At 40.9% G+C, this 24,485-nt stretch overlaps 1 protein-coding gene across 1 annotated transcript; it reads right to left on the minus strand.

Moving 5' to 3' along the window:
• Positions 1-1,910: 1,910 nt before the first annotated feature.
• On the minus strand, positions 1,911-17,605 carry LOC131245684 (uncharacterized). Its single transcript, XM_058245292.1, has 5 exons — positions 17,214-17,605; positions 16,939-17,121; positions 3,518-3,587; positions 3,347-3,418; positions 1,911-2,166 (listed from the first exon to the last, which is right to left on the minus strand). Exons 1-5 carry the CDS (start codon positions 17,526-17,528, stop codon positions 2,114-2,116), a joined length of 693 nt encoding a protein of 230 aa, XP_058101275.1. The 5' UTR covers positions 17,529-17,605; the 3' UTR covers positions 1,911-2,113.
• Positions 17,606-24,485: the final 6,880 nt, after the last annotated feature.

Here is a 24,485-nt window from a genome sequence, read left to right on the forward strand (position 1 = left end):
TGATGCTTTGTTATTGAGTCTGAATTAGGATGACATCCCAAGTTCCATGATCCCCTTCTTCCTCTCTTTTTAGTTTTAAAAAATCTTTTGTAGATAAGTTCATGATCTCTAGCTCCTAAAAATTTTTTTTTCTTTCAAAAGGTGACGACTTTATCAAGCAAGGCCGGAGCCAAAAGAATTACAAATCAGACCAAAAATGAGAAGAAGGAAAAAAAAAAACCCTCACCTAGAACCTTTAAGGCCGAGGCCAACCCATTACATTCAACTAGCCCTGTTGAAGTCCTTGGAGACCCGCCTGCATCAGTTCCTAAGACATCGAGAATTCCTTTCTTCCCACAGAAACCAGATGCTTGCCAGCAAAGAGAGTCCAGATTTTCTTTCCTATCTTGCCCATGCCTCCCCCATGCCAAGCCATGAGGAGATTATCAATTGAGCACGACGCCACACATGCCATTCCGAACAAATAAAAAAAGCTATACCCAACTCCTTTGGTGAAGGGAATAAAATCAGAAGATAGATAAACAAATGTTGTTGTGGGCTTTTTCATTTCTTGAACTGAACACTGATTTTCTTAAATTGTATAATACAATGAATATAGCTGCGGGGGAGGTTAAAAACAGAATTTGGGAAAATAATAATAATAATAAAGGAAGATATAGCTACAGGGAGGTTAAAAACAGAATTCAGGGAAAACCCGAATGAGAAACATTGTATCTGAGATAGGAGGGAATAAGAAGTCAAATTCTGAAGAATAATGGCATAATATTACAACATGGGTTTTCAACCTAAGAAAAGAAACTTGTGTTCCTCTTTTGGGTCAATTAAGGTTGTATATGATGTTCCACTTCTCCCAAACCTCGTCTTGCAGCTGTCGTAGCTTCTAATGACTATTTATTCTCCAGACGCTTTTTAAAAAATGCTGAAATATCAATGGAACTATAATACTTTATAGAATGAACGGGCACAATTAGACTACAAATTATCAGAGAGCTTCTTCTGCTTTATGATCTCTAATGTTATCGTCGTAATTGGAAGCCTCATCCCAATTTTTTGGAGTCGCCTTCATAATCATGTTTCACCGATCATTCCTGTCCAAGGCCCTATCCTTGGGAAGTGTGGAAGCCTTCATACCCCTTTTCGCCACCACAAGCCAAGTCCTTTCAGGTGTGCCCCTAATCCTCTTAGGCTCTTCAACCCCAATAGAAGTTCCCTGCTTAACTGGGGTCATCTATGGCTTTCACTATGATCTCTAAAGATAAAGTCTAACTAGGAGCACCTACCATAAATGATAAGTGGCAAAGGTCTAGATGTGAAACCCATTTTCGATGTTTGTTATGGATGTGAATTATCATTGGCCAATCAAAGAAGAGAAGGTGATGGGAAATGAAGACCTACTTGATCCTACCCATTTTCCATGGTTTTTGGATGTTGCTCGGAGAATGATAAGCTTGCATTCAATGTGTGTCTCTCATATCACATCATTCCCTACCAAAGACCAATAGCAAATATATGATCACTGATCAAACCAAATGGTGGTGGAAGTGCAACCAATTGTTCCAACCGCCCCCTAAACCATCAAAATAGTGGGGACCACTTCCAATCACCATAATACTTGATTGGACAGTAATAAGGAATTCACCTTGGTTTTTCCACACCTGATCATTCCCCTTCAAGAATTAGGAAATGAGGGTTTGTGAAATATCTGCAACAAATGTTGCCTATGGGTGAAGCTAATCACTATCTAACCCAAAGATCATATGGTGTTGAGAAGTGGGGACCAAATGTTACCATGAAGGTCTAGGGTCTAACTTGAGCATGGCACTGTTACCATTAGCATACACACAATTAAATCCCTCTTGTAACTTATCTACTCCACTGGTCAGCATTTCCTACCACATTTCTATTGAGCCTTTGGTACATTATCAGTCTTTATTTGGGAAGATAGATTGTCATGTTATGAGCATCATGGTATACTAATTAATTCATGTCCTGTCTCCATGCACCAAGCATAATATACATACATAGAAGACAAGCAACAACTTTATAATTTACAAAAAACCTACCTCCACTATGCTCACAGGCGATGCTTTAAAAAACTGAGAATAACAGGTACTCATGCTGGCAGGCCCTCCAATGCTTTGAAAATGTCAGTGCGAGTGACTATGCCTGTTTTGACATTCCAAGTCGGTGTCTACTTCAACTAATGAAACCAACTAGCAAACTATCTAATAAGCTAATAATCTACATGCAGCAGGTATTTAAAAAAGAAGAAGAAGAAGAAGAAGAAGAAGAAGAAGAAGCTAAATGCAGCCAATGTTCGCAGTATCGGTATCGCGTTACATATTGCATCCTTGGGATATAGATATGTATTCGGTTATCGCACGGGATATATCGTTTTGTATTGGGTAATTTATTGACTTTTTGGGAAACATTGGAAATTTGGTTGAATTTATCAAAGACTCCTAAATAATTTAAATTGCACTCAATTGGTCATTGCTAGAAGGGAAATTTTAAAAATAATAATAATAATATATTTAATATTTTTTTAATTTTTTAATTTTTTAATTTTTTTAATTTAAAAAAAAAATCTGAAATTTGACAAAAAGTTAACAAATCAGTAAATCAGGCCTCGTATATGCTTGATTTCATGTTTGGAGTGCAACATTGCAAGCGATTTGGGAGAAATTGGAGAAATTTTGAATTTTCCCCAAATCGGGCAACCTACACTCAAATCTCGAAATCGAAGGTTGAAATCCTTGATTTTCCATGCAAAACATGAAGAATCAAGGATTTCTTATGATTTCACACTCATTTTATATGATTTTAAAAAAAGAAGAAGAAGAAGAAGAAGAAGAAGATCAGCACGCAAAATAACTCATCGAATGAGAAACGGCCCCCAATGCAAGAAAATCTTGATTCTAATTTCAAATATAGGTTTTTCTCCCAAATCCAAGCAAAGGATGGACTGAAATCCACCCACTAACAGCTTAGAAGAGAGAAATCTGAAGAAAAATGGGGGAAAAAATCGGTTTTGGGGGTTTTTTGGGAGGGCAACGTACGTTTCCTGAAAAGTATCAACGATATTTGTCGATATCGACAGCTATCGTCAATACTTGGTAAAACCCTTCAGAAAAAAGCGACGATATCTCACGATATTGCCAATACATAGTGATAAAATGCGATATTATCGTCGATACTCAGGAATCTGGCCTTTCCCGTGTTACTCCCTATGGATTTCGTATCACTGACATGCGATATCAATAACATCGGCCGATATTATCAATATTGCAAACGCTGCATGCAGCAGGTAATAACATTGACAAGGGTCTCTACATATATTTCTCACCTACAACTTGGCCTCCCTCATTCACAATTGGTATCCTATGGATTTTCATCTTCAGCATCAAAGCCGCAGCATCTGCAATTATAAGAAGAAATCAAGAAAGGTGATCTTCTTTACTCAGTCTCAAGGAAAGCAGAAAGTAAAATGAAAAGGGAAGCAGGTAGATAAAATTACCCAGAACAGTCTTGTCAGGTGATAGCGTTATGGCAGGAGATGACATGATTTCACCCACCTTCGACTTCAACTGGATAACCATGATTAGTTGGGAACAAAAAGCAGAAAAATATGCGGTCATCAGAAGAAGCTTAGCTGGAAATACTCAGATCTAATAGCTCAGCACTAAAGCATGACAGTCTTCTGCTGTCAGTTCTCATAGCAGGAGTTCATGTGAAGGCTGATACTAGGAACACTCATACGTTTCGAACAATCTACTTAAGAGGCCTATTCCTTTTGACTCCTGTTAAGCTATAAGCTTCAAACTGCTGTTGTTAACATTCTAGAATTTACCATTTAGGATATGGGAATGGATTCTATTATTCATGTAGAAAAAACAATTTACGATTCATCTAAAACCCTATTTGACAGGAATTGAGATGAATCATACAATTTGTTCAAAACAGATTGCTGTTAACAACTGCTAATGGTTTACTATCCTTTAGCAGCTTTGGATTCAGCATTTACAACCAAGGTGAAGAACTTGATCAATCCCTGAGTAGTCCATTTTGAATCTTTCGAGAACTGGGTTTGATGATTAGCAAAGATTGGTAACTGGTGATTGATCAGAAACATTAGATTGGTGATTGGTTATTGACAGTGCAATCAGTGATCACTAACCATTATAAAAGCTACATAATTGGGGGCTCTCTGGGAGAGAATGATTGGAGGGCCTGATATGAAGAAATGAAGATTTTACTGAGAGGGGAAAGAACTCTTCAAAAATCAGTGCTGGCGAAGGAATGCGCCATGATAACTGAAGGTTGAGAATGAAAAACCTTATAATAAACAATGAATCCTTCATAACATCTACTAATACAAAATGGGGAATACAGCCACCAGCATGCTGTCCATGTCATCAGCAAAAATATTGATTTATTTTCATATCCACAGAGGAACTGATGATATTCTCAACCGTCAAAGGAGATGCAACTCAAGCTAATGATTAGGAGTCCTTGAGCATCTGAATCAACAGACTGGACAAGGAACCCGAAGTATTGGAACAGTGTTTAACTGTATGTTTCCGTATCCTAATCTGAAAACCTAATTTACACCCGTAGAACCCTGACAATTCTCTGTATTCTGACAAAATCTAGCTATCTATTTTGAAAATTCAGCTATTAAAGTAATTTCTGGACATTTGGAATTTTGCCCAATGCTGTACCTCATTTTTCCAGTGGGCAAGTTCCTTGGATTCAAGGAGCTCTAATGAATGATAGGACTAAGGAGGAATGATAACGAGGATCTTCAGCCAGGCATCTGGCTTCAACCAGCAGCCTTACCGAACATCATCTTTAGTCTGGATTTTATCATTCCGTACTGCTGTTCTTTGCAAGAAAAGCTCCTGAACTCAGTTGTTGCAGTCACAGGCAGAACCATTGCAACTAATGGCCCATCAAAGCTCATTTTCAAGATCCACTTGAATTTGTGAATGAAGGGTGATGCCTGCCAAGGCATCTGCAATTTGTGATAAGGTCAAAACAGTGTTAAATTTGTATAGTTCTGATCAGAATACTGAAATCCTCCTAAGAAACCAGGAGGATTTGAAATGGAGGTTAGGAGAAGAGGTAATTGTGCATCTTCTGATCACAAATCAAACCAGGTTGTTGCTGAGTAATGCAAGGGCATTTTCACACTGGGCTCGAGTGGGGTGGCCTGTGTGAAGCAGGGGCACACTCGGGATGGACAGCCCGTGTGAGACGAGACCCATGTGAAATGTGGCCCACAAGGGGGGTTTAGCCGAGGGCCTGGCCTGGGCTATGAGATAAAGGGATTGATTCGTCACGCTCCATCATTTCGAGCTTTTAGAGCAAGTGGTTAGTTGTCCTGCGTAAAAAGTAGTATCAGAGCGGGAGGTCTCATGTTCAAGACTCCTTACTGAAGGTGATTAATGTAAGGGCATTTTCACACCGGGCTCGAGTGGGGTGGCTTGTATGAAGCGGGGGCACACTCAAGGTGGGCGGCTCGTGTGAAGTGGGTGACTCATGTGTAGTGGGGCCCGCAAGGGGGGTTTGGCTAAGGGCCTGACTTGGGTTATGAGATAAAAGGGATTGATTCACAACACTCTATTAGTCCGAGCTTTTAGAGCAAGTGGTTAGTTGTCTTACGTCACTGAGCCAGAGTGTATTCGTCTTGTCGTTGAAATTCTTAGCCAATGCAAAAATCTATCGGAAAAACAGTGTGGATGTCAATTCTAAGAAGGAATGGCCCTTGGCACCAATGAGTTGAGCTACAATGAATTTAAACCTCGTGAAGCAAACATATAATCGAAGAGCTTCCAATTCACATGATCATAAGCTTTCTCCAGGTCAAGCTTACATATAACACCCCTTCTGCCTTTCCTATAGCATAAGCCAATACATTCATAAGCAATTAGAGCACAATCTAGAATTTTTCTTCCAAAGACAAAAGCTCCCTAAGCCTTAGAAATAACATTTCCCAACACTTTGTGGAATCTAGCAACCAAAATTTTAGCCAAGATTTTATATGGACTCCCAATTAAGCTATTAGGCTTGAAAACTCTAAAAAAATCATGTCCCTTCTTCTGAATAAGCACAATAAACAACACCCCTAACTCAACAAAAGATAACATCTATCGACGAACATGGAAATGAAATCCATGACACCGCCCTTCACCACTTCCCAAAATATGTGATAGAACGCGATGGGAAGCCATCCAACCATGCCTCATCCCTTCCCAGGTAAGAAATTGCACCTTTAACCTCTTCTTCATCAATCAGAGTTTCATGACTATCTTCATCTGCCCTCAATACCTTATCAAAAGACAAATTATCTAAATTGTACGGCTCCACCTTTTTGCCATGAAGATCTTGGAATAAAACTTTTGGCTCTTATCCTCGATCCTATCCCTTTTTACCAAAAGGCTATAGATCCGATTGTTTTTACACCTTGCACTAGCAATGCCCTAAAAGAATTTCATATCCTTATCACCTTTTTTAACCACAATGCCCTTGGCCACTGCCTTCACTTGATCTCTTCTTCCTTTAACTTATTTTCATATTCAAGAATGAGATTGGTTCTCGAATTTTTTTCCTCTATTGATAACAATTCCAACTCCTCCTTAATGTCGTGCATCTAATGTTTCGCAAAATACTATCTTTGCCTTCTTAGATGCTCCAATAATGCTCTTTTCTCCTTTGCTTAAACTTTTTTAAGGACTTTAAGCTTGTGAAATAACTCATGACCAGCCCAACTCTCTGCTGAGAGGCAGTTCCTTCACCGGCTAACAAAAGCCTTCCACCTCCAATCACATGAGCTCAAACTGGAAAGGGAGTGGGCCCCAATCATCTTCCTTAACCTCCATGGCTATGGCACAACAACATGAAACTAGACAGGGAAGACCCCATTGCTCCATGAGTGGAGATGACACCAAAATAATGCAATTTAGACAAAGCTAACCAATCTAGTCCGTTAGACCAAGGGAATTCACACCTCCATGGCATAGTGTGTTGCAAAGGCCGTTATGGGGCCATAACGGCCGTTGCGTAAAGGTAACGGTGGCAACCGTTACACGTTACAAGGGCCATAACAACCATTATGGAAACATAACCCGTAACTGTCGTTAATGGCCCGTTATGCCCCTTGCAAAGGCCCCAACAACCTCGTTTATTACGGGGCAAATACAGGTTTTTCGGACTTTTTTCAACATTACGGAGAAGATATAGGCTTTTTTTTTAAAAAAAAAAATTAGAGAGAGAGAGAGAGAGAGATCTTAACGGCCGTTCGGGAGCTGTAACAGCCGTTACGACCCGTATTGTAAAGGTAACAATGGTAGCCATTACGGCCACTGTTACCATTACAGAATACCTTGCTCCATGGGAAAGTTCACTATCTCATTTCTTTCAATTCGGTCAAAAAGGATATTCATACTTCTAATAATATAACCCCCACTTAGCTTCTCATAAGAGAACCTGACAATGTTAAACTCACACCCAACACACCACAACTAATGCTATCTATTTTACACAGAATTCATTTGACCATAGCATAGATCTCAAACTCAAGTAATTTGGACTATAAACCACAATGAAGACTCAATTGAAACCTAAAGCCAAATCCTTTAGGAGTGAAATCGAATATATTCCAACCTGACAATCTTCTTTCCTCCACACATCGGAGTTCCAAACTGCCACAATGCCACCTGTTGCTCCTACGACATCTAGAGCCACACACTCTTTATTCCTACCTATCCATAAAGAGTATCACCCTGCTACATATAGACTACAAACTAGTTTCTTGGGAAGTTGACAAATTCATCTTTTGGCACTTACAAAATTTCTTGCTTTTATCCTTCTTCTTTTTTTCCTTTTTTTTTTGGGGGGATATTTTATGCCCAAGATAGAAGTTCATTACGAACACTTTCTAACCCACTTTCCTTTTTATCACCCTCTCATACTACTCCCCCTTTATCGTAGTTCACAAAAGGGATTAGCCCCACCAACTCCCCTTTTACTTTGGGCATCTTCACAACCTATCTTGCATGAGCATTTGCTTCTTTTTAATTCCCATTAGCAAATTTAAATTGAGCAACATAGTCCTCTTCACGGTCTCCAAAAATAACTTCCTCCATATGCCCCACATGCCCAATTGCATCCATTTGCCAAACTTTGCCCCCATCGTTCCCTACTGCTAGCTTCACCTGAGAGCAGTGTTCGTAATATCGATACTATCGGCCGATATTATCGTCATCGCTGGCCAGTGAAACAAAACCCGTCGAAACCCCTTGGAAAATAAAAATATATATAGATATCTATGTATCGTGCGATATATCGCACCATATCGCACAATTTTTTGCGATATCACCAAAAAAATCGAAAAAAATAGGGAAAATCATTCAATCCAGAGGATTTCAGTACCTATGGAAGAACATTGTGTGATCGGAAGCAGAATTTGGTAGGCCACTTAATCGATCCATAGCGGTGCGTCGTAAGCTCCACGAAATCTCGATTTCCCTTGATTTTCTTCGAATAGATGCTCCATTTACATTGTATAGGAGATTTCGGCAAGAAATCTGCGAAAGCCCTAGAGATTTGGGTTTAATTGAGAGATTTCCCTTGATTTTAGGGATTTTTTTCGAGAGATTTTCCGAAACCCTCTCTGTTTGCAGGTTTTCGAACATGGGCTTTTAAATCGTTTTACCAACGCAAGTGTGTCGTGCTAGCTGAAGACAAACGATCATATCACGGGCTCCGTGGGGTCCATCTTGATATATATGTTTTATCCAATCCGTCCATTTCATTATGGAAGAACATTTTATGGCATGAGTCCAAAAAATAGGAATTTTTAAGGCTAAAATGGACCACACCACGAGAAGCAATGGAGATGAACGCTAACCACTAGTAACTTTTTGATAGGGATAGAAGTTTTGGATCAAGCTGATATTCAATTTTTACCTTCATTCTGGTCCATGAGACCTTATGAACAGCTTGGATGGCCAAATAACCATTACGATGGGCCCTACCATGTTTTGAACAGGTTGGATGGTAAATAACTTAATTACACTATTTAATGTGGTGTGGTCTACTGAAGCCTTCAATCTGCCTCTTTTTTCAGATTATGCACTTAAATGATCTGTCAAAATGGATGGACAACATGGATAAAACATACTTAATATGGCGGGCCCCATACAGTTCTTGATAGTCCATCCGTCCCTTACTATGCACGGGCGGAGGGAGCGGATTAGCTGTTACTGGATAAGAGCTTTGTGGGTGTTAACCTTACTGTGTGGGGCCCACCTTGATGATTTTTATCCATATCCACAACATCCATCTATTTTATTAGCTCATTAAAGGACGTTATCATGCAGATCCAAATCTCTAGTGGACCACACCACTGGAAAAAGTGGTAGATAACTATTAAAAGCTTTTTGTAGGCCACAAGGTTTGGATGAAGCTAATATTTGTATTTTTCCTTCATTCATTTCTGCTTGTACTTCAACAAGTTGGATGGAAAATAAACATTACGGATCTACTTGAAGTGGGCCTTGGGAAGTTTTTAATGGTGAATATTCAATCATCACTGTTTCTTATGGTGCGGTCCACCTAAGATTTGGACATGCTTAATTTTTAGAAACTTGTCCTAAAATATTATGGAAAAACGAATGGACAGAGTGGATATACTAAATGTCATCAAGGTGGGCCCTATGGTAAGGGTAACACCCAAAGAATTGTTACCCAGACAACACCTAATCCGTGTCCGATCGCAACTTGGGTGAGTCCCCGAAACCAGCAATCTGTGTGGGACCGCAGACCATAGGGCCCACCTCGATGTATGAATTATATATCCATGCTGTTCATATGTTTTTTTAGCTTATTTTATGTCATGGTACCAGAAATGAATAAGATAAAAGTTTAAGGTGGACCACAGTACATGAAACAGTGATTAATGACCACTCCGTCCATCCATGTGTATTATGTGTCTACTCCGTCCATCCATTTTACCATATAATTTTATGGTTTTAGGTAAGACCTTGGCCTCACCCAAGACCGTAAAACCCTATCGTGGAGCCCAACTTGACATGTGTATTTTGTATCAACTCCATCCATCCGTTTTTTCAGATCATTTTACAGCATGATCCCAATAATTAAGAAAATCCAATTATCAGGTGGACTATACTCAAGAAAACAGTGGTAGTTGAATACGGTACTATTAAAAACTTCTTAAGGTGCACCTTAATTTTCCCTATATTTTATTAGGCATCCAATCTGCTGATAACTTCACATAAGTTTGAATGAAGAGAAAGAACAATTATCAAATTGATCCAAAACTTTTGTGGTCCACTAATGGTCAATCACCATTGTTTCAAATGGTATGGTCTACCTACTTATTGGATTGCTTCATTTTTTTTTAGATAATGTCCTAAAATGATATGGAAAAACGGATGGATGGGGTGGAAACTGAATATAGTTGTCTTAGTTCAATGGGACAGCGCATAGCTTAGACCCTATACAAAGGAAACCTATTATGTGCACTTTTTTTTTGAGAATTTATGATTTAAAAGTGTGTATTAAGGTCTTATTTAATAATCCCCGAAGTTTCATTGAAAAATTCAACCATTTTCCCAATGTATCCCCATGTTTCCCAAAAAGTGCGATAAATTACGCGATACAAACGATATATCCCGTGCGATAACCGATACATATCTATATCCCAAGGGTGCGATACATTGTGCGATACCGATATTTAGAACACTGCCTGAGAGGATAATGATTTTCCCAACGTCTGCTTAAATAGTCTATTGGTATTTTGTGCCCTGAAAAAAAAAATTACCAATGATGATTGTTATGATTATGTACATTGATGAACACGTGTTTTTCTTGTAATGGATGCCATAATTATATGTGTGGGAAGCCTCGGCTATATGGGTTAAAGGGAAGGTTTCCACCGATTGTTATACGGAAATGTAAGTACACAGCTACCATGGCCAATGGAGAGTTGTGTTTATGGACCTTAGTACACTAAATTCCATGACCATAGAGCAGGATTGGGCAATCAGCTATATGGATTAAGGGGAAGGTTTCCACCGATTGTTATAGGGAAATGTAAGTACACAACTACCATGGCCAACGGATAGTTGTGTTCATGGATCTTGGATCATAGTACACTAAATTCCATGACCATAGTAGCAGGATTGGGCAATCCATTAAAGGTAGATTAGTCATCCTTTGTGAGGGAACCAACGAAGAGTTAGGATGGAAGGTCTCTACCATCGAGCTCAATGACGAGCTTGTGCCTACGCCCTACCCTACATTAGTTTTCATGGAAGTAGATTCTTGTGTTTGAGGCCTTGGCGAAGCACTTGCATTGAAAGATCACATTAAGTCTCTAATCTGCGAGGCCCATCATGCCCGGATCGGATAAACTTGATCATGCACTAGCTTTGACTAATCACAAGACCTAAGATCATGTCAAGAATTCATAGTCCTAATGTTATATGCTTTGGCTCACCTTACGAGGTTACATTAGTGGTTGGCATATGGCGTTCTTGGATGCATGAATTAGGATTCAACATAAGACGCCTGCGTGCTCCAACATGGGATCCATTGGTTACCTTGAGGAACTTATCTGTGGCTTGGAGCTTATCGGACCACCCATCATGGGTTTTCTAGCTAAAAGGTTTATAATCTGTAATTAAAGATTGTAATTGTTGATCTTTTGTTTTTAACCTTTAAAAATATTTTTGTAGTACTTAATGGGTATTCAATGGTTAAAATCATGTGGTTTGCCTCTTGTGCAAACAAGAGATTTTGGTCAAGCATAGATGCCACTGGATGGTGAAGGAATTTGGTAAATTTCGATGCATGCATAAGGCAAGTATATAGAAATTTTGATGGGGTAGGCACTACAAAAGTTTGTAGGGGTGAGAGAACACCATAACTGGTGTTTTCTCTAGAACTCTGGTTTCTCATCCTCCTCCTCCTCCTCCTCATCATCATCATCATTATTATTATTACTACTATTATTATTATTATTATATTGAAGGATCCCCAATTCCTCTTATAAATAGATCCCATCCTAGAGGGGTAGAGAGACAGAGAGCTTTGGACACCCCAACACCCCTTGGGACGTCTATTGTGAGAGAGAAAAGGAGAAGAAAAAGCAGAGACTTGTTACATGTGGCCCACCTTGGGCGGCTCTCAGGTGCACAGGCCCAACCCTAACTCATGCATGTAGCGGCTCTCCTTTCACCTCTTTTCTAGGATAGATCTAGAAGAGACTTCCTACGTTGAGAGAGCAATACCAGATTACACAAGCGATCCGACAGCGTAAATCAAAGGTGTGTATGTAATTTTGATTTTTACTATTAAAACTTGATAATATCCAATGGGGATCCTAATTGGGTTTCTTAAAACATGCAATTTTTCCAATGTATGCTTCTGTGGGGTTTCAAAAATCCACTGACAACATAATCATCCCCTGACTGACCTCCTCTTCCTCCAACACTTTGATAACAAACCATAACCACCAGCAGTTCGTCTTCTATCACCAAATTGGGACTCATCCACTACAATTAACCCATATATCATTGCTGTCATTTGTATCAAATGCCCCCAATTGCGACTCTATCACCAAATTGCGACTCTAAGACTTTGATAACAAACCATAACCACTAGCAGTTCGTCTTCTATCACCAAATTGGGACTCATCCACTACAATTAACCCATATATCATTGCTGTCATTTGCATCAAATGCCCCCAATTGCAACTCTCGGCAGATAAGGACCCATGTGAACCTGACTTTACCCACCTTCCATGTATGATTCTTGTTCCGCCCATTGAATTCTTGTCAGGCGACTTAGGACCTCTGCTACTCTGCCATTCTAGGCTCCCTGATTGCCCATTTGTTGCGTGGAAGAAACATGGGGGTTGATGTCTTCCTGAAACTCATGAGGGTAGAACCAGAAGCCTCCCTAAGAACCAATGATACAAGGAAGCCATCTAACACCACGCACCATAGCTGCATGATTGCCCATATGTTCAGATCTGACTGCCCCTTCTAATAATCCTCACAAGACTGTCTTCTCAATTGAATAGTAAGCTCTCAAATCTCAAGCTATTTGTGGTTCCACTAACGGACAGTAAGTCACCACCTGATTACATGCTCTAGGAAATGAGACAGTCCCATCATGAGTGTAAGATACGGAGATTCCACGCATGAGAAAACTATGTCTTATGTCTTCTGATTAAACAAGCCTCACCAGCTGTAGACATTTTCCCATTAAGAATCAACAAGTTGTCAAACCTCACCCTGTTGACCATTCATAGAGGGACAAGTACTGCTACCCTCTTCTAGTTGATCGAAGAGTATGCAATTCCGTGCTGCTTCCTCCACCCCCAATAGCTTGATTTCGGCCACGCCTCCTAACACAAAACTTGTTTATCCCGTTCTTTGGTTAACATCTAAGATTGGCCCTCAATGGGCTCTTGATAAATTCTAACCCCTACAGAAACATATCCGATATATACCTCAATCACCACCAGAAGAATCCTTTTTCTTTTGATTTTTACTTGGGTCTACCTAATGTCCTCACATAACTCTAGAGGCTTGCAGCAAGGCAATCCTCTCACCCCGTTCCTATTTCTCATAGTCGGGGAGGCCCTATCAAGAATGCTCCAAAAAGGTCAAGAAGTAGGTATCTTAAGCAGAATTAGCGTGAAAGGAATGGCCACTCCGATTTCCCATATTCAGTTTGCGGATGATACTTTACTATTTAGCAAAGCTAATCTAGACAATGTAAATAACTTACGTACTATGATTCGTTGTTTTGAAGCTGTCTCGGGGCTTAGAGTTAAGATGTCTAAATCTAAGATGTTTGGAGTCAATATGGAGGAAGAAGAGTTAAGGAATTATGCGAAAGATTGCGATTGCTCTATAGCTTCCTTTCCAACCACATTTGTTGGGCTTCTCCTGTGTATTGGTAGACCCCCTAAGTATCTTTGGGACAAGGTCATAGACAGGTTTGAAAAATATTTTGCTAGTTGGAAGTGTAGATATCTTTCGCTGGAAGGGAGATTCACCCTCATCGAGGCTGCTCTCTCAAATCTCCCATTATACTTCATGTCTTTATTTAAATGCCCGCCTTCAGTCCTGGTAACTTCCGAAAAATTTAGACGGGATTTCTTATGCCAAGGTAAGGAAGATAAAAAGAAATTTCATCTAGTAGATTGGAAAGAGGTTTGCAAACATTTTCAGGAAGGCGGAGCAGGGGTCAAGGATCTTAAGAAAATGGATCGGGCTCTCTTAGGAAAGTGGATCGGGAGATTAGGCTCCGAAAGTGGGACTCTTTGGAACAAGCTAATCAAAAGTAAATATGGCAATTCGGTTGGAGGTTGGTGGACCAAGGACTCTTCCTTTTATAAGGCTTCTGACCTATGGACGGGTATCGTCTCCTTGCAAAGGGAGGTGATCAGAGGTGTTGGTTTCCAGATTGGGAAGGGAGATAACATCTGTTTCTGGGAAGATTTATGGGTAGGGGACATGCCATTGAAAGATGAATTCCGGAATATATTTCTCCTTGCCCCTAACCAAGCAATTTCTGTAGCTTCCTGTTACGATATTCAAGGTGGGAAAGTTGTTTGGAACGTGCCCTGCAGAAGAAATCTTCAAGACCAGGAAATCAGCGAGTATGTTGCTCTTCTTGATCGCATTTTTAGAGTTGTGCCAGATCAGTCAAGTGATGACAAGTTAATATGGAGGCCAAATAAATCCAGCACATTCTCGGTTAATTCGCTCTTCAACCAGATGGTTAACAATCGTCTCCCCAAAGCTAAATCTCTGACTAATCATATCTGGAAGTACTCTATTCCTCCCAAGCATGTCTCTTTTGGATGGTTGGTTGGTAAGAAGAAAATCCTCACAGTTGATAATCTGAGGAAAAGGGGAATGATTCTAGTGAATTATGTCTTTGTTGCATGTCACAGGAAGAATCAGTGGAACATCTTCTTATTCACTATCCCTTTATCAATCGCAAATGGTCTGATTTTCTCTCTCATTTCGGAATCACCTGATGCTTCTCAGATTCAGCGGATTTCCTCCTAAAAGCGTGGCATGGGGTCAGATTAGGCAAGCAGAGAACACAGATTTGGAGAATGGCTATAATCGCAATCTGGTGGTGTGTCTAGGAAGAAAGAAATGAGAGATGCTTTCGGGATATGGCTCATTCCGCTGAGTCTGCAGCTAGTAAGGCTAAGCGCACTTTGATAGAATGGGCTACTCATGTTGACAGCCTAAAGGGCAGTGACTTCCTTTTACCTGGAGTTTAGCTGGGCATGCTTTCTCAACGTCCCCTCTTCTCCTTTTTGTAAATTGTTTTCTTTTTAATATAATTCAGTGATCTTTCAAAAAAAAAAAAAAGTCCTCACATAATTCCAACTTGGTATCGATCTCAATGACTTCTCCAATACAAGCAAAAACACGTATCCTTTTTTAAAGGATAGCATCAATTGCTCTCATCACCTCTAGATCCTAGATCACAAGCAAAATTACAAGATTAGAAAACCCTTCAACCAATCCAAGCGATGATCATTCCACCCACCTATTCAAATGCCTGAACGGACCCTCACCAGAAAATTTGGTAGCACACAAAGGACTATCAATGTCCACTTTGGCTGAAGAGATTCACAGTTCCGACTAACTGATTTCCTTGATAACATGGTCCTCTAGTAAACCACACCTCTAAGCATGCCAGTCTCTAACCTCCTCAATGGAGGCACCTTCCTACATCAATGCCACTACACACCACTCCAAGGCCCTCTAAGAGCTCTACACAACAGCTGCTAAGTCCCAAAGGTTTGTATTCTTGACTATGGAAGCTCCATCCCTATCCTCACTGGGACTCATCGATCTAAACTCCTGAACGACCTATGATAGGATTTGTTCCCCTTCGTTTTCAACCTTCCTATCTTGGCCGCCTTCACTTTTTCATCAGGACCAGCTATGTTACTCACTCTGTGGTTGCCACCAACATATTCAGCCTGAGTTGAAGGACCTCCTAACCATTTTTTGTTTTGTGCATGTATAACCTTCTCCCTAGGAACAATTCATCGTTAAGCTTGATGTAACTCCATTGCTTCATCTCTTGGTCCTATTCTCACGAATTCACTGATAATCACTGATCAACAAACCCGACGGATGATGACCTCCATTCCCCCAAGTGGAAATTTGCTTCTATCCATTCTTGCAGGAAATCAGTATCACAACATCATCCCCCTCAAAAGGAAGATACTTTGACTGCTCATAACACATTTTAAATTTTAAAATAATAATAATAAGTCACCTTCTCTAGATGCAGCTGTTGAGAATACAACATCAAGTTTTCTCAAGGGCTTGTTTAGCATGCTTGCATTTTGGGCCTTTTGGATTTGGATCCAAATCCAAGCGAAAATCTTGTGTTTGGCCCCCTAGAATTTGGTTGAGTGGTATTAAAGATCCTCATGAGGACCACTTTTCAATTCCTCTTAAAAAGTTGCATTGCAAATTTTCAAAAGGACCACCTCTCCCTCCCTCAATCTAGGTTGTCAAACACAACAGACATATCACTCTCCATCCAGGTTGCCAACTGATAGAATGGAAATCTCAACCATTCCAAATCCTAGATTTGGATTCTTGAGTAAAAATCCAAATCCAAGCTGCCACAAGACCCCAAACTCTCACCACTACATGTTTGTTCATATTGCTATGTTATTCTCTTCTGTGTTTACTCCCACCTTGGATAGTTACGGAAAGGCGCATCCATTTCTCATTTTTAATTTCCCGAGAGCGATTAGATCCCAACCGACTCCAAAACAATTAAAGAATTCTGCTTCATGAACAAGAGAACAAATAAATGAAATGTAGATGAATAGCAGAGGAAAAGACAGACCCCATTTGAAGCTTCTTGTTTGTCTTTCTTGGACACGACTCCAATGCAAACTAACTCCTCATTGATGACGGGAAGCCCCGATACCACTTCAAAGTGATGGTCGATCTCCTCCAGCGTCTGATCGACAGTCACGGTCCGTATCAGGGTCGACATGACCTCTCCCAATAGAGCAGAAGGTTGCATCTGCAGACGGAAATGACAGAAACCGAAAACAAAGAAAGAATTAAAATGAGGAGAGAAGAGAAGAAATGAGAAGAGTGAGAAGAGGAAGTGACCTTGTCCTTGAAGATCTCAGGCTCTAAATAAGCTCGCAAGTCGTCGTAGCTGAGAAGGGAGAAATTCTGGGACCATTCTCCGGAGATGATTCCTTCCGGGTTGTCGTCACCATCGGCAAGATCTACACCGTCGGTTGAAGAAGCCCGGGCTCTTTGAAGAAGGAATTCTACCTTCTTCTTGTTATTTCTAGTTATAGAGAGTGGAATTCTGCTACTGCTGCTGGTTGGGAGAGAGAAGAGGGCTTTGGTGTGGTTTGAAGGTGGCGTTTTGGAGCAGATAATGAAATGTAGGGTTTTGATCGAAACACTCGCCATCTTCCCTTGTGTTGTGGATTCTCTGTTTTTGCTCGACAACAGTTATAGCTCTTTTTTTCTTTTTTCTTTGTTCTTATTCTTTTTTTGGATACAGGTAAGGTCTAAGAAATAAGACACCGCGTGAGCACCAGTTCGGTGCTCCCTAGTCCCTGTTAATGATTTCGTACGGGCCATCGAGTCCGGGTCCGCCGTCTTAGAACCGGGGACACGGATTAGCTACTGACATGTTGAGCAGCGAGACTCGCTACTGAAGTGACGTCACCAAATTCTGCGGGGCGCACCATGATGCATGTCTTGTATTCACATTGTCTATTCATTTGGAGAGATCATTTAAGGGCATGATCGAAAGGGGCCGCGGATTGGATACTGATAAGGTCAGTAGCTCGCTACTAAAGTGATGTCACCAAACTCTGTGGACCCCACCATGATGCATGTGTTATATCCATGCCGTCCAACCATTTTTAGAGATAGTTTTATGGCATTACAAAGAGAATAAGATAGATCTAAAGTTCAAGTGGACCCCACCATAGAAAATAGTGTGGACAGTGACATCCACCGTTCAAAACTTTTTAGGGGGTACAGTAGTTTCCAATCAAGCTGATATTTTTGTTTTCACTTCATCTATCTCTATGTTAACTTATGAATATGTTGGATCTCAAAAATACATCACGATGGGCCCTATAAATGTTTTAACGATGGGTGTAACTTCTCCTACGGTTTTTCATGGTGGGTCCACCTCAAATTTAGATCTATTTCATTCTCCTTGTAATGTCATAAAATGATCTCTAAAAATGGTTGGACTGTATGAATACAACACATGCATCATGGTGGGGTCCATTGAGCTTAGTGACGTCACTTCAGCAGCGATTTGGCTACTGACCTTGTTAGTATCCAATCCACGCACAATCAAAAGAATAAGGCAAACCCAAAGCTGGGGTGGACCCCACCACAGACAACAGTGGGGAGACTGACACCCACCCTTCAAACCTTCCTAACGTCTACCATTTATTTGAGATCCAACCTGTTTATAAGTTAGCAAAGACATTAATGAAGGGAAAACACAAATATCAGCTCAATTGAAAACTTTCATTAGAAGTTTTTAATGGTGGGCGTGACTCTCTCCATTATTTTCTATGGTGGGGTCCACTCGAGTTTTGTTTCTTATTCATTATGTCTTATGCCCTAAAATGATCTCTCCAAATGGATGGACGGCGTGGATACAAAACATACATCGTGATGGGATCCACAAAATTAGTTGGCGTAACTTCAATAGCCTGTCTCACTCCTCAACCTGTCAGTAGCTAATCCGTGTCATAGATCCGGTTGCTATCGGGTGGGCTTTACCTGACCAGGGACCAAGCTCCAAAGACCAACGGGCGCGGATTGGATCCCATGGGGACTGATTGGCTGTTACCCGGGTATAAGATTACTAGGTGTTACGTTAATGCTGTGGATGTATTTTGTTCTATCCATGACGATCCATCTATTTTTCCATCTCATTTTAGATATATAAATCTCAAGTGGACCACAGTATTAAAAAAAGTAATGAATGAGATTATCTTTGTATTTTCTCTTCATTAAGGTCTCTTGACATTATAAATAGGTTGGATGGAAAGTAAATATTACAAAAACATTACAGTGGGACATTTGGAATTTTTAACGGTGAGAACTCTATCACCACTGCTTCTGTAGTGTGGTCCACCTGATATTTGGATCTGCTTAAATTTTGGGATAACTCTTTAAAATGGGCTGGAGAAACGGATTGACGGCATGGATATACAACAAATCACGAAGGTAAGGGTAACACACACTAAGCTATTATCCGGGTAACACTTATTCAGCTCCCACTACCCCATCAGGACCTCGCCAGATACGGACGATCTTGTTGTAGGGCCTGTGGGGCCCACCGTGATATATTTGCTTTATCCAAGCTGGCCACCCATTTTTAAAGATAATTTTAGAGCATGATCCCGTAAAGGAGTCATATCAAAGGCCCGAGTGGACCATGCCAGAGGAAGCAGTGGTGGCACAATGACCCCATCATTGAAACCTTCCAACAGCCCATTGTGATATTTATTTTCCATCCAATCCATTCATATGTCGCATAGACCTGGATAAAGGGAAAACATAAATACCATCTTGATCCAAAACTTCTGTGCCCTCAAAGAGGATTTCAATAGTAAGCATTCAATCCCCACTTCCTGTGATGTAGTCCACTTGAGCATTCAATTTGTCTCATTTATTGTGTTCATTACCTAAATTGATTTGTAAAAATGATGGAGGCGTGGATATATATATATATATATATATATATATATATATATATATATATATATATATATATATATATATATATATATATATATATATATATATATATATATGTCTCGCACACCTCTTTTCGAAGGATGGCGGTAGAAGCCTTTTCACATTAAATTCTTCTATTGAAATGCTAAGTGGGTCTCACCAAGATATTAGTGATAAATCTATGTCATCCATACATTTTTAAAAATAATTTTATGGTATGAACCCAAAACTGAGGTAGATCAAATTTTTAAGTGGGGCACACAGTGTTGATTGAACTCTCACCATTAAAAACTTCATGGGCCTACCAAAATTTTGGATCAAGTTGATATTTGCTTTTTTTCCATCATCCAGGTCTATATGACCTAATCTACAGGTTGGATGTCAAATAAATATCACGCTGGGCCCTAAAAAATATTTAACGGTGAGAATCATTATCACCACTGCTTCCTGTGATGTGGTCCACTTGAGATTTGGATCTACCTCAGTTTTAGGATAATGCCCTAAAATAATAAGGAAAAATGGATGGACAGGGTAGATTTCTCAAAAACATCATGGTGGGGCCCACCTAGATTTCCAACGAACTTAGGGGCGGATTTGATTCCATGTTAAAGCCTTCCGCAGGAGGTCAGTGCGCAAGGATGTTGGGTGGGGCCCACCACCATGTTTTTGGGAAATATACTTCGTTCATCCATTTGTCGAACTCATTTTAGAAAAATCAACCAAAAACAAGGTGGATCCAAAACTAAAGTGGGCCACACGAGATGGAAAATTAGGAAAAGAAATACCTACCGTTGAAACCTTCTTGGGCTCCACCTTGATGTTTATATGGCATCAAAACCGTTTATAAGGTCATTAACACAAGGATGAAGTGAAAAGTTAAAAATAAAAAATAAAAAATTATCCTGAAAAAAAAAAGAAGCTTTTATGGTTATAAAAATGTTTCAACGGTTCTCACTGAATCCCTAGTGTTTCTTCTCGTGTGGCCCAGTCGAGTCTTCGATATACCTCTTTTTTGTCGCTTGTCCTAAAATTAGCTTGCAAAACTGATAAACGAAGTATATTTTCCAAAAACATGGTCGTGGGCCCCACCTAGAATCCTTGCCCAGGGACTTCCTCCAAAAGGCTTTCGTAGGAAATCCACGTCATGACAGAGGTTGAGTAGCTAACGCGGATTGGATACTAGCAGAGGTTGATTAGCCAAAGTCGCTACTGGTGTGACGTCGCCAAGTTCTGTATGCCCCATATGATGTATGTGTTATATCCCCACCATTCATACATTTGGAGAAATCATTTTAGGATATGGTCCAAAGAACGAAGTATATCTAAGGCTAGGGTGGACCCCACCGTAGAAAACAGTGGTGAGAGTGACACCAACTGTTGGAACCTTCAAAAGGTCCACCGTAATTTTTATTTGAGATCCAAACTGTCCATGTGTTATCGCAGACATGAAAGAAGGAAAAAGAGGCTCCCTAATGAAGTGAACATCACCAAGGTGTGTGGACCACACCATGATGTATGTTCTGTATCTACACCGCCCATCCATTTGGAGAGATCGTATTAGGGTATGATCCAAAGAATGAGTCAGATCCAAAGATCTAGTGGACCCCACCACAGAAAATAGTGAGGAGAGTGACACCCACCATTAAAAAGTTCAGTGGGCCACAAAAGTTCTCGATCAAGCTAATATTTGTGTTTTCCCTTCTTTCATGTATGCGTTAACACATGAACAGATTGGATCTCAAATAAAAATTATGGTGGACCTTTTAAAGGTTTTAATGGTGGGCGTCACTCTCACCACTATTTTCTATGGTGGGGTCCACCCCAACCTTCAATCTACCTCGTTCTTTGGACCATATCCTAAAATGATCTCCCCAAATGTATAGACGGTGGGGATATAACACATACATCATGCGGGGCACACATAACTTGGTGATGTCACTTCCGTAGCTACTCTGCCTACTTAATGTAATGCCCTGAAAATTGGGGGTCACGCATACGCTCAACTCCCGAGTTCCCGAGAGTCACATATAACAGATTTTTATTAATGTGCTTTTAATCCGGTTTAATTGCGCAGCCTAGAATTTCCTGGAACATGAATATAATCACACAAGTCTACCGAGATGAAGAGATCAAACATATATTTATATACATGTCCAAAAGAATAAAAGGGGCGCACATGGCGCCACCAAACAAAATCAGAAAAAGAATAGAGAGTCCAAAAGAATAGAACTGAGCCCCCTACTCAGCGATTTAATCTTGCCTCTCAAGCTGGCGGTGAACCGTCCATCAACTGGAAGTAGGACAGCTCGTCCTCCTCCTCGAAGCTCGCCTCGCCAGGCTCCTCCAGCCCTGAGTCACCTGCATCTATGAACGGGTCTGGTTGTTGTTTTAAAACACCGTCCCAGAGTAGGAGTGAGTGATCAACTCAGTGGGTGCTATTAGTCTCAAGTTATAACAGGCATCAATTATAACATGAACTTAATAAAAAGCAGTCAATCATAAACACATAGCTAATCTTATTAATGCGCATGCATGATAAATGATATTATGCGTGCCCTCTCCACAACGCTCCCTCGAGCGACTCCATCTAACGATCGCGTATGACAACACTCCCTCAAAGCGACTTCGACTACCGAGTCGTCACCCTAACTAATGCGATGCGATGCGATCGTGTTAGCCGAGTTATTAGTTAAGTCCATTCATCCAGCAACTTGAAAATTTTGGTACACCCCACGTATCAATGCCCTAAACTAATTGCGAGGCCATGACCCCCCAATGCGTGAGGCCGAGACCCCGCGGTCGGTGATCCCGTCGGGTTCCTCATCCCCAACTTCAAACACATGAGGAGTGCCGAGAGAAAGGAATCGCTCGCGGTCACTACGGGGAGGCGTAGTACCCCAACATAGGCTGACAGCTTCGACACAGTGTCTCATCCCACAATGCCCGGCTCACGAGGCTGTGGACCAATTTCAAGTGGGTTATTGATGGGCTACAACAGTTGTAGGGTGGATCAGGTTCCATACATATGTGAGCAAACAAAGTTAACAAATAAGGTTGGTTAAACAGTAGGCTAGACCGCACGAGTCAGGCGAGCGTGAGACGAGTGACATCGGGCACAAGGGACCCATGTAGTCGAACTACAGCCACCCGAACACACCCGCCCAAACCCACGGATCTAGCCCTAGCATAGTCCTACCGATGGGACTACCGTCTCTCCTCATGTTCCTGACCAACCCAAGAGTGTGAGGGTGGTCCATAACCTGCCAACTATCCAGGTTATCAACTAACATATCAACAACATGTTCTCATGCATCTCAACCATACAAAACGAATACTCTTACCAAGCAAGCAAACATTATCTACAAACAAGGTGCGTGTGAGTGCGTGGGTTTGTGAGGAAGTGAAGCACTTCCTCCACTTTAAGAAATCATGAGCACAAGGGTAGTAAATCATACACACAATGAAGCACCACATATGAGGGAAAAGAATCAAGCAAACATGAGCATACTATCATCCATACATAATATCATGTGAGAGGTAAGATCAACATCAAATTTGAGAGCTAAGCATGCACATCCATACAATTCCAACGAACATATAATTCCTAGGGTTTTCTCTAGAATTTCAAATACAATCCAAGCAATCAAAATCATTAAGCTCGTACTAAAACTGGTGCTAGGCCACCTAAGAACAACAGTTCGCAACTTCGGATTTGTAGAAGGCATGGGATCGACCTAAGAGGGTGGATTTCGGGGGTTGATTGGCCGGAATCTCTAAAAACAAGGTCTTGCATGTGAGAAATCCAAGTCAATCTCTTCTCAATACATGGGTTTCAAGAAAAAGAGGTGAAAGATCTTACCTAGATGCTCAACGAAATGATTATTGTGGTAGTGGTGTAGGATTTCCTTTAGAGAAGGGATAGGGAGTTAAAAGGGTTGATTCCCTTTGGCCTCACCTCGATCCAAGGTCCACCTAAGCTCTGCCACTCTCTCTTTCTTCTCTCCTTGCTCCCAAGTTCTCTCTTTTCACTCCCTTGGCAATGGTAGTTATGGTGAGAGTTATGAGATAAGGGAGGTTGGTTGTTGATGGATGGGGGGAGTTTATGAGGGGGATTTGTTGTTGTTGGAGAATGGTGGGAGATATGAGGGAGAGCTTGGTTGTTGAAAAAATGGAGGAAGTTATGGAGGAGAGAGATAGGGTTTATTTCCTAAACTTGGTCCCTTTGGCCTTAAGTTTCTTTAAATGCCCACAATGACCCCCTAGGACTCCATATTGGCCCAGGGGCGGCCCTAACACCCCTCCAGCCACCAAATTTGGTGGGTAAGTGCCCTATGGCCCAATGAGGGGCCATATAAATTTTGGGAACAAACGGATGAACGGTTATGGGGTTTGAGTCAACGATTTCGATCTTTAAATGGTCCTGTGGGGCCATTCCGGTGATTGGAGCGGTTCTTGTGGCCCTCTGGCCATGAAATTTATAAGATAACTGTTCCATGGCCCGATGAAGGGCCATGCAAAATTTGGAGACCATCGGATCTGGGGTTTGGTCGTACGGGTCCGATTTGCGATCAACGGTCACCGCTCCTCGATCGGGTCCTAGAGTTTGTGGACAGGAGTAGAAAAATTCATTAGACCTTTACCATAAATGTA

Source organism: Magnolia sinica, chromosome 5 (assembly GCF_029962835.1).
Source record: "Magnolia sinica isolate HGM2019 chromosome 5, MsV1, whole genome shotgun sequence".
In the NCBI taxonomy this organism is placed as follows: domain Eukaryota; kingdom Viridiplantae; phylum Streptophyta; class Magnoliopsida; order Magnoliales; family Magnoliaceae; genus Magnolia; species Magnolia sinica.

Excerpts from the sequence above, each read along its gene's own strand:
- LOC131245684 (XM_058245292.1), bottom strand. The coding sequence starts at position 17,528 with ATGGCGAGTGTTTCGATCAAAACCCTACATTTCATTATCTGCTCCAAA. Across the intron at positions 3,588-16,938 it reads AACAAGAAGCTTCAAATGGG|TTGAAGTCGAAGGTGGGTGA; the intron begins GTCTGTCTTTTC and ends ATGGTTATCCAG. Across the intron at positions 3,419-3,517 it reads ACCTGACAAGACTGTTCTGG|ATGCTGCGGCTTTGATGCTG; the intron begins GTAATTTTATCT and ends TTATAATTGCAG.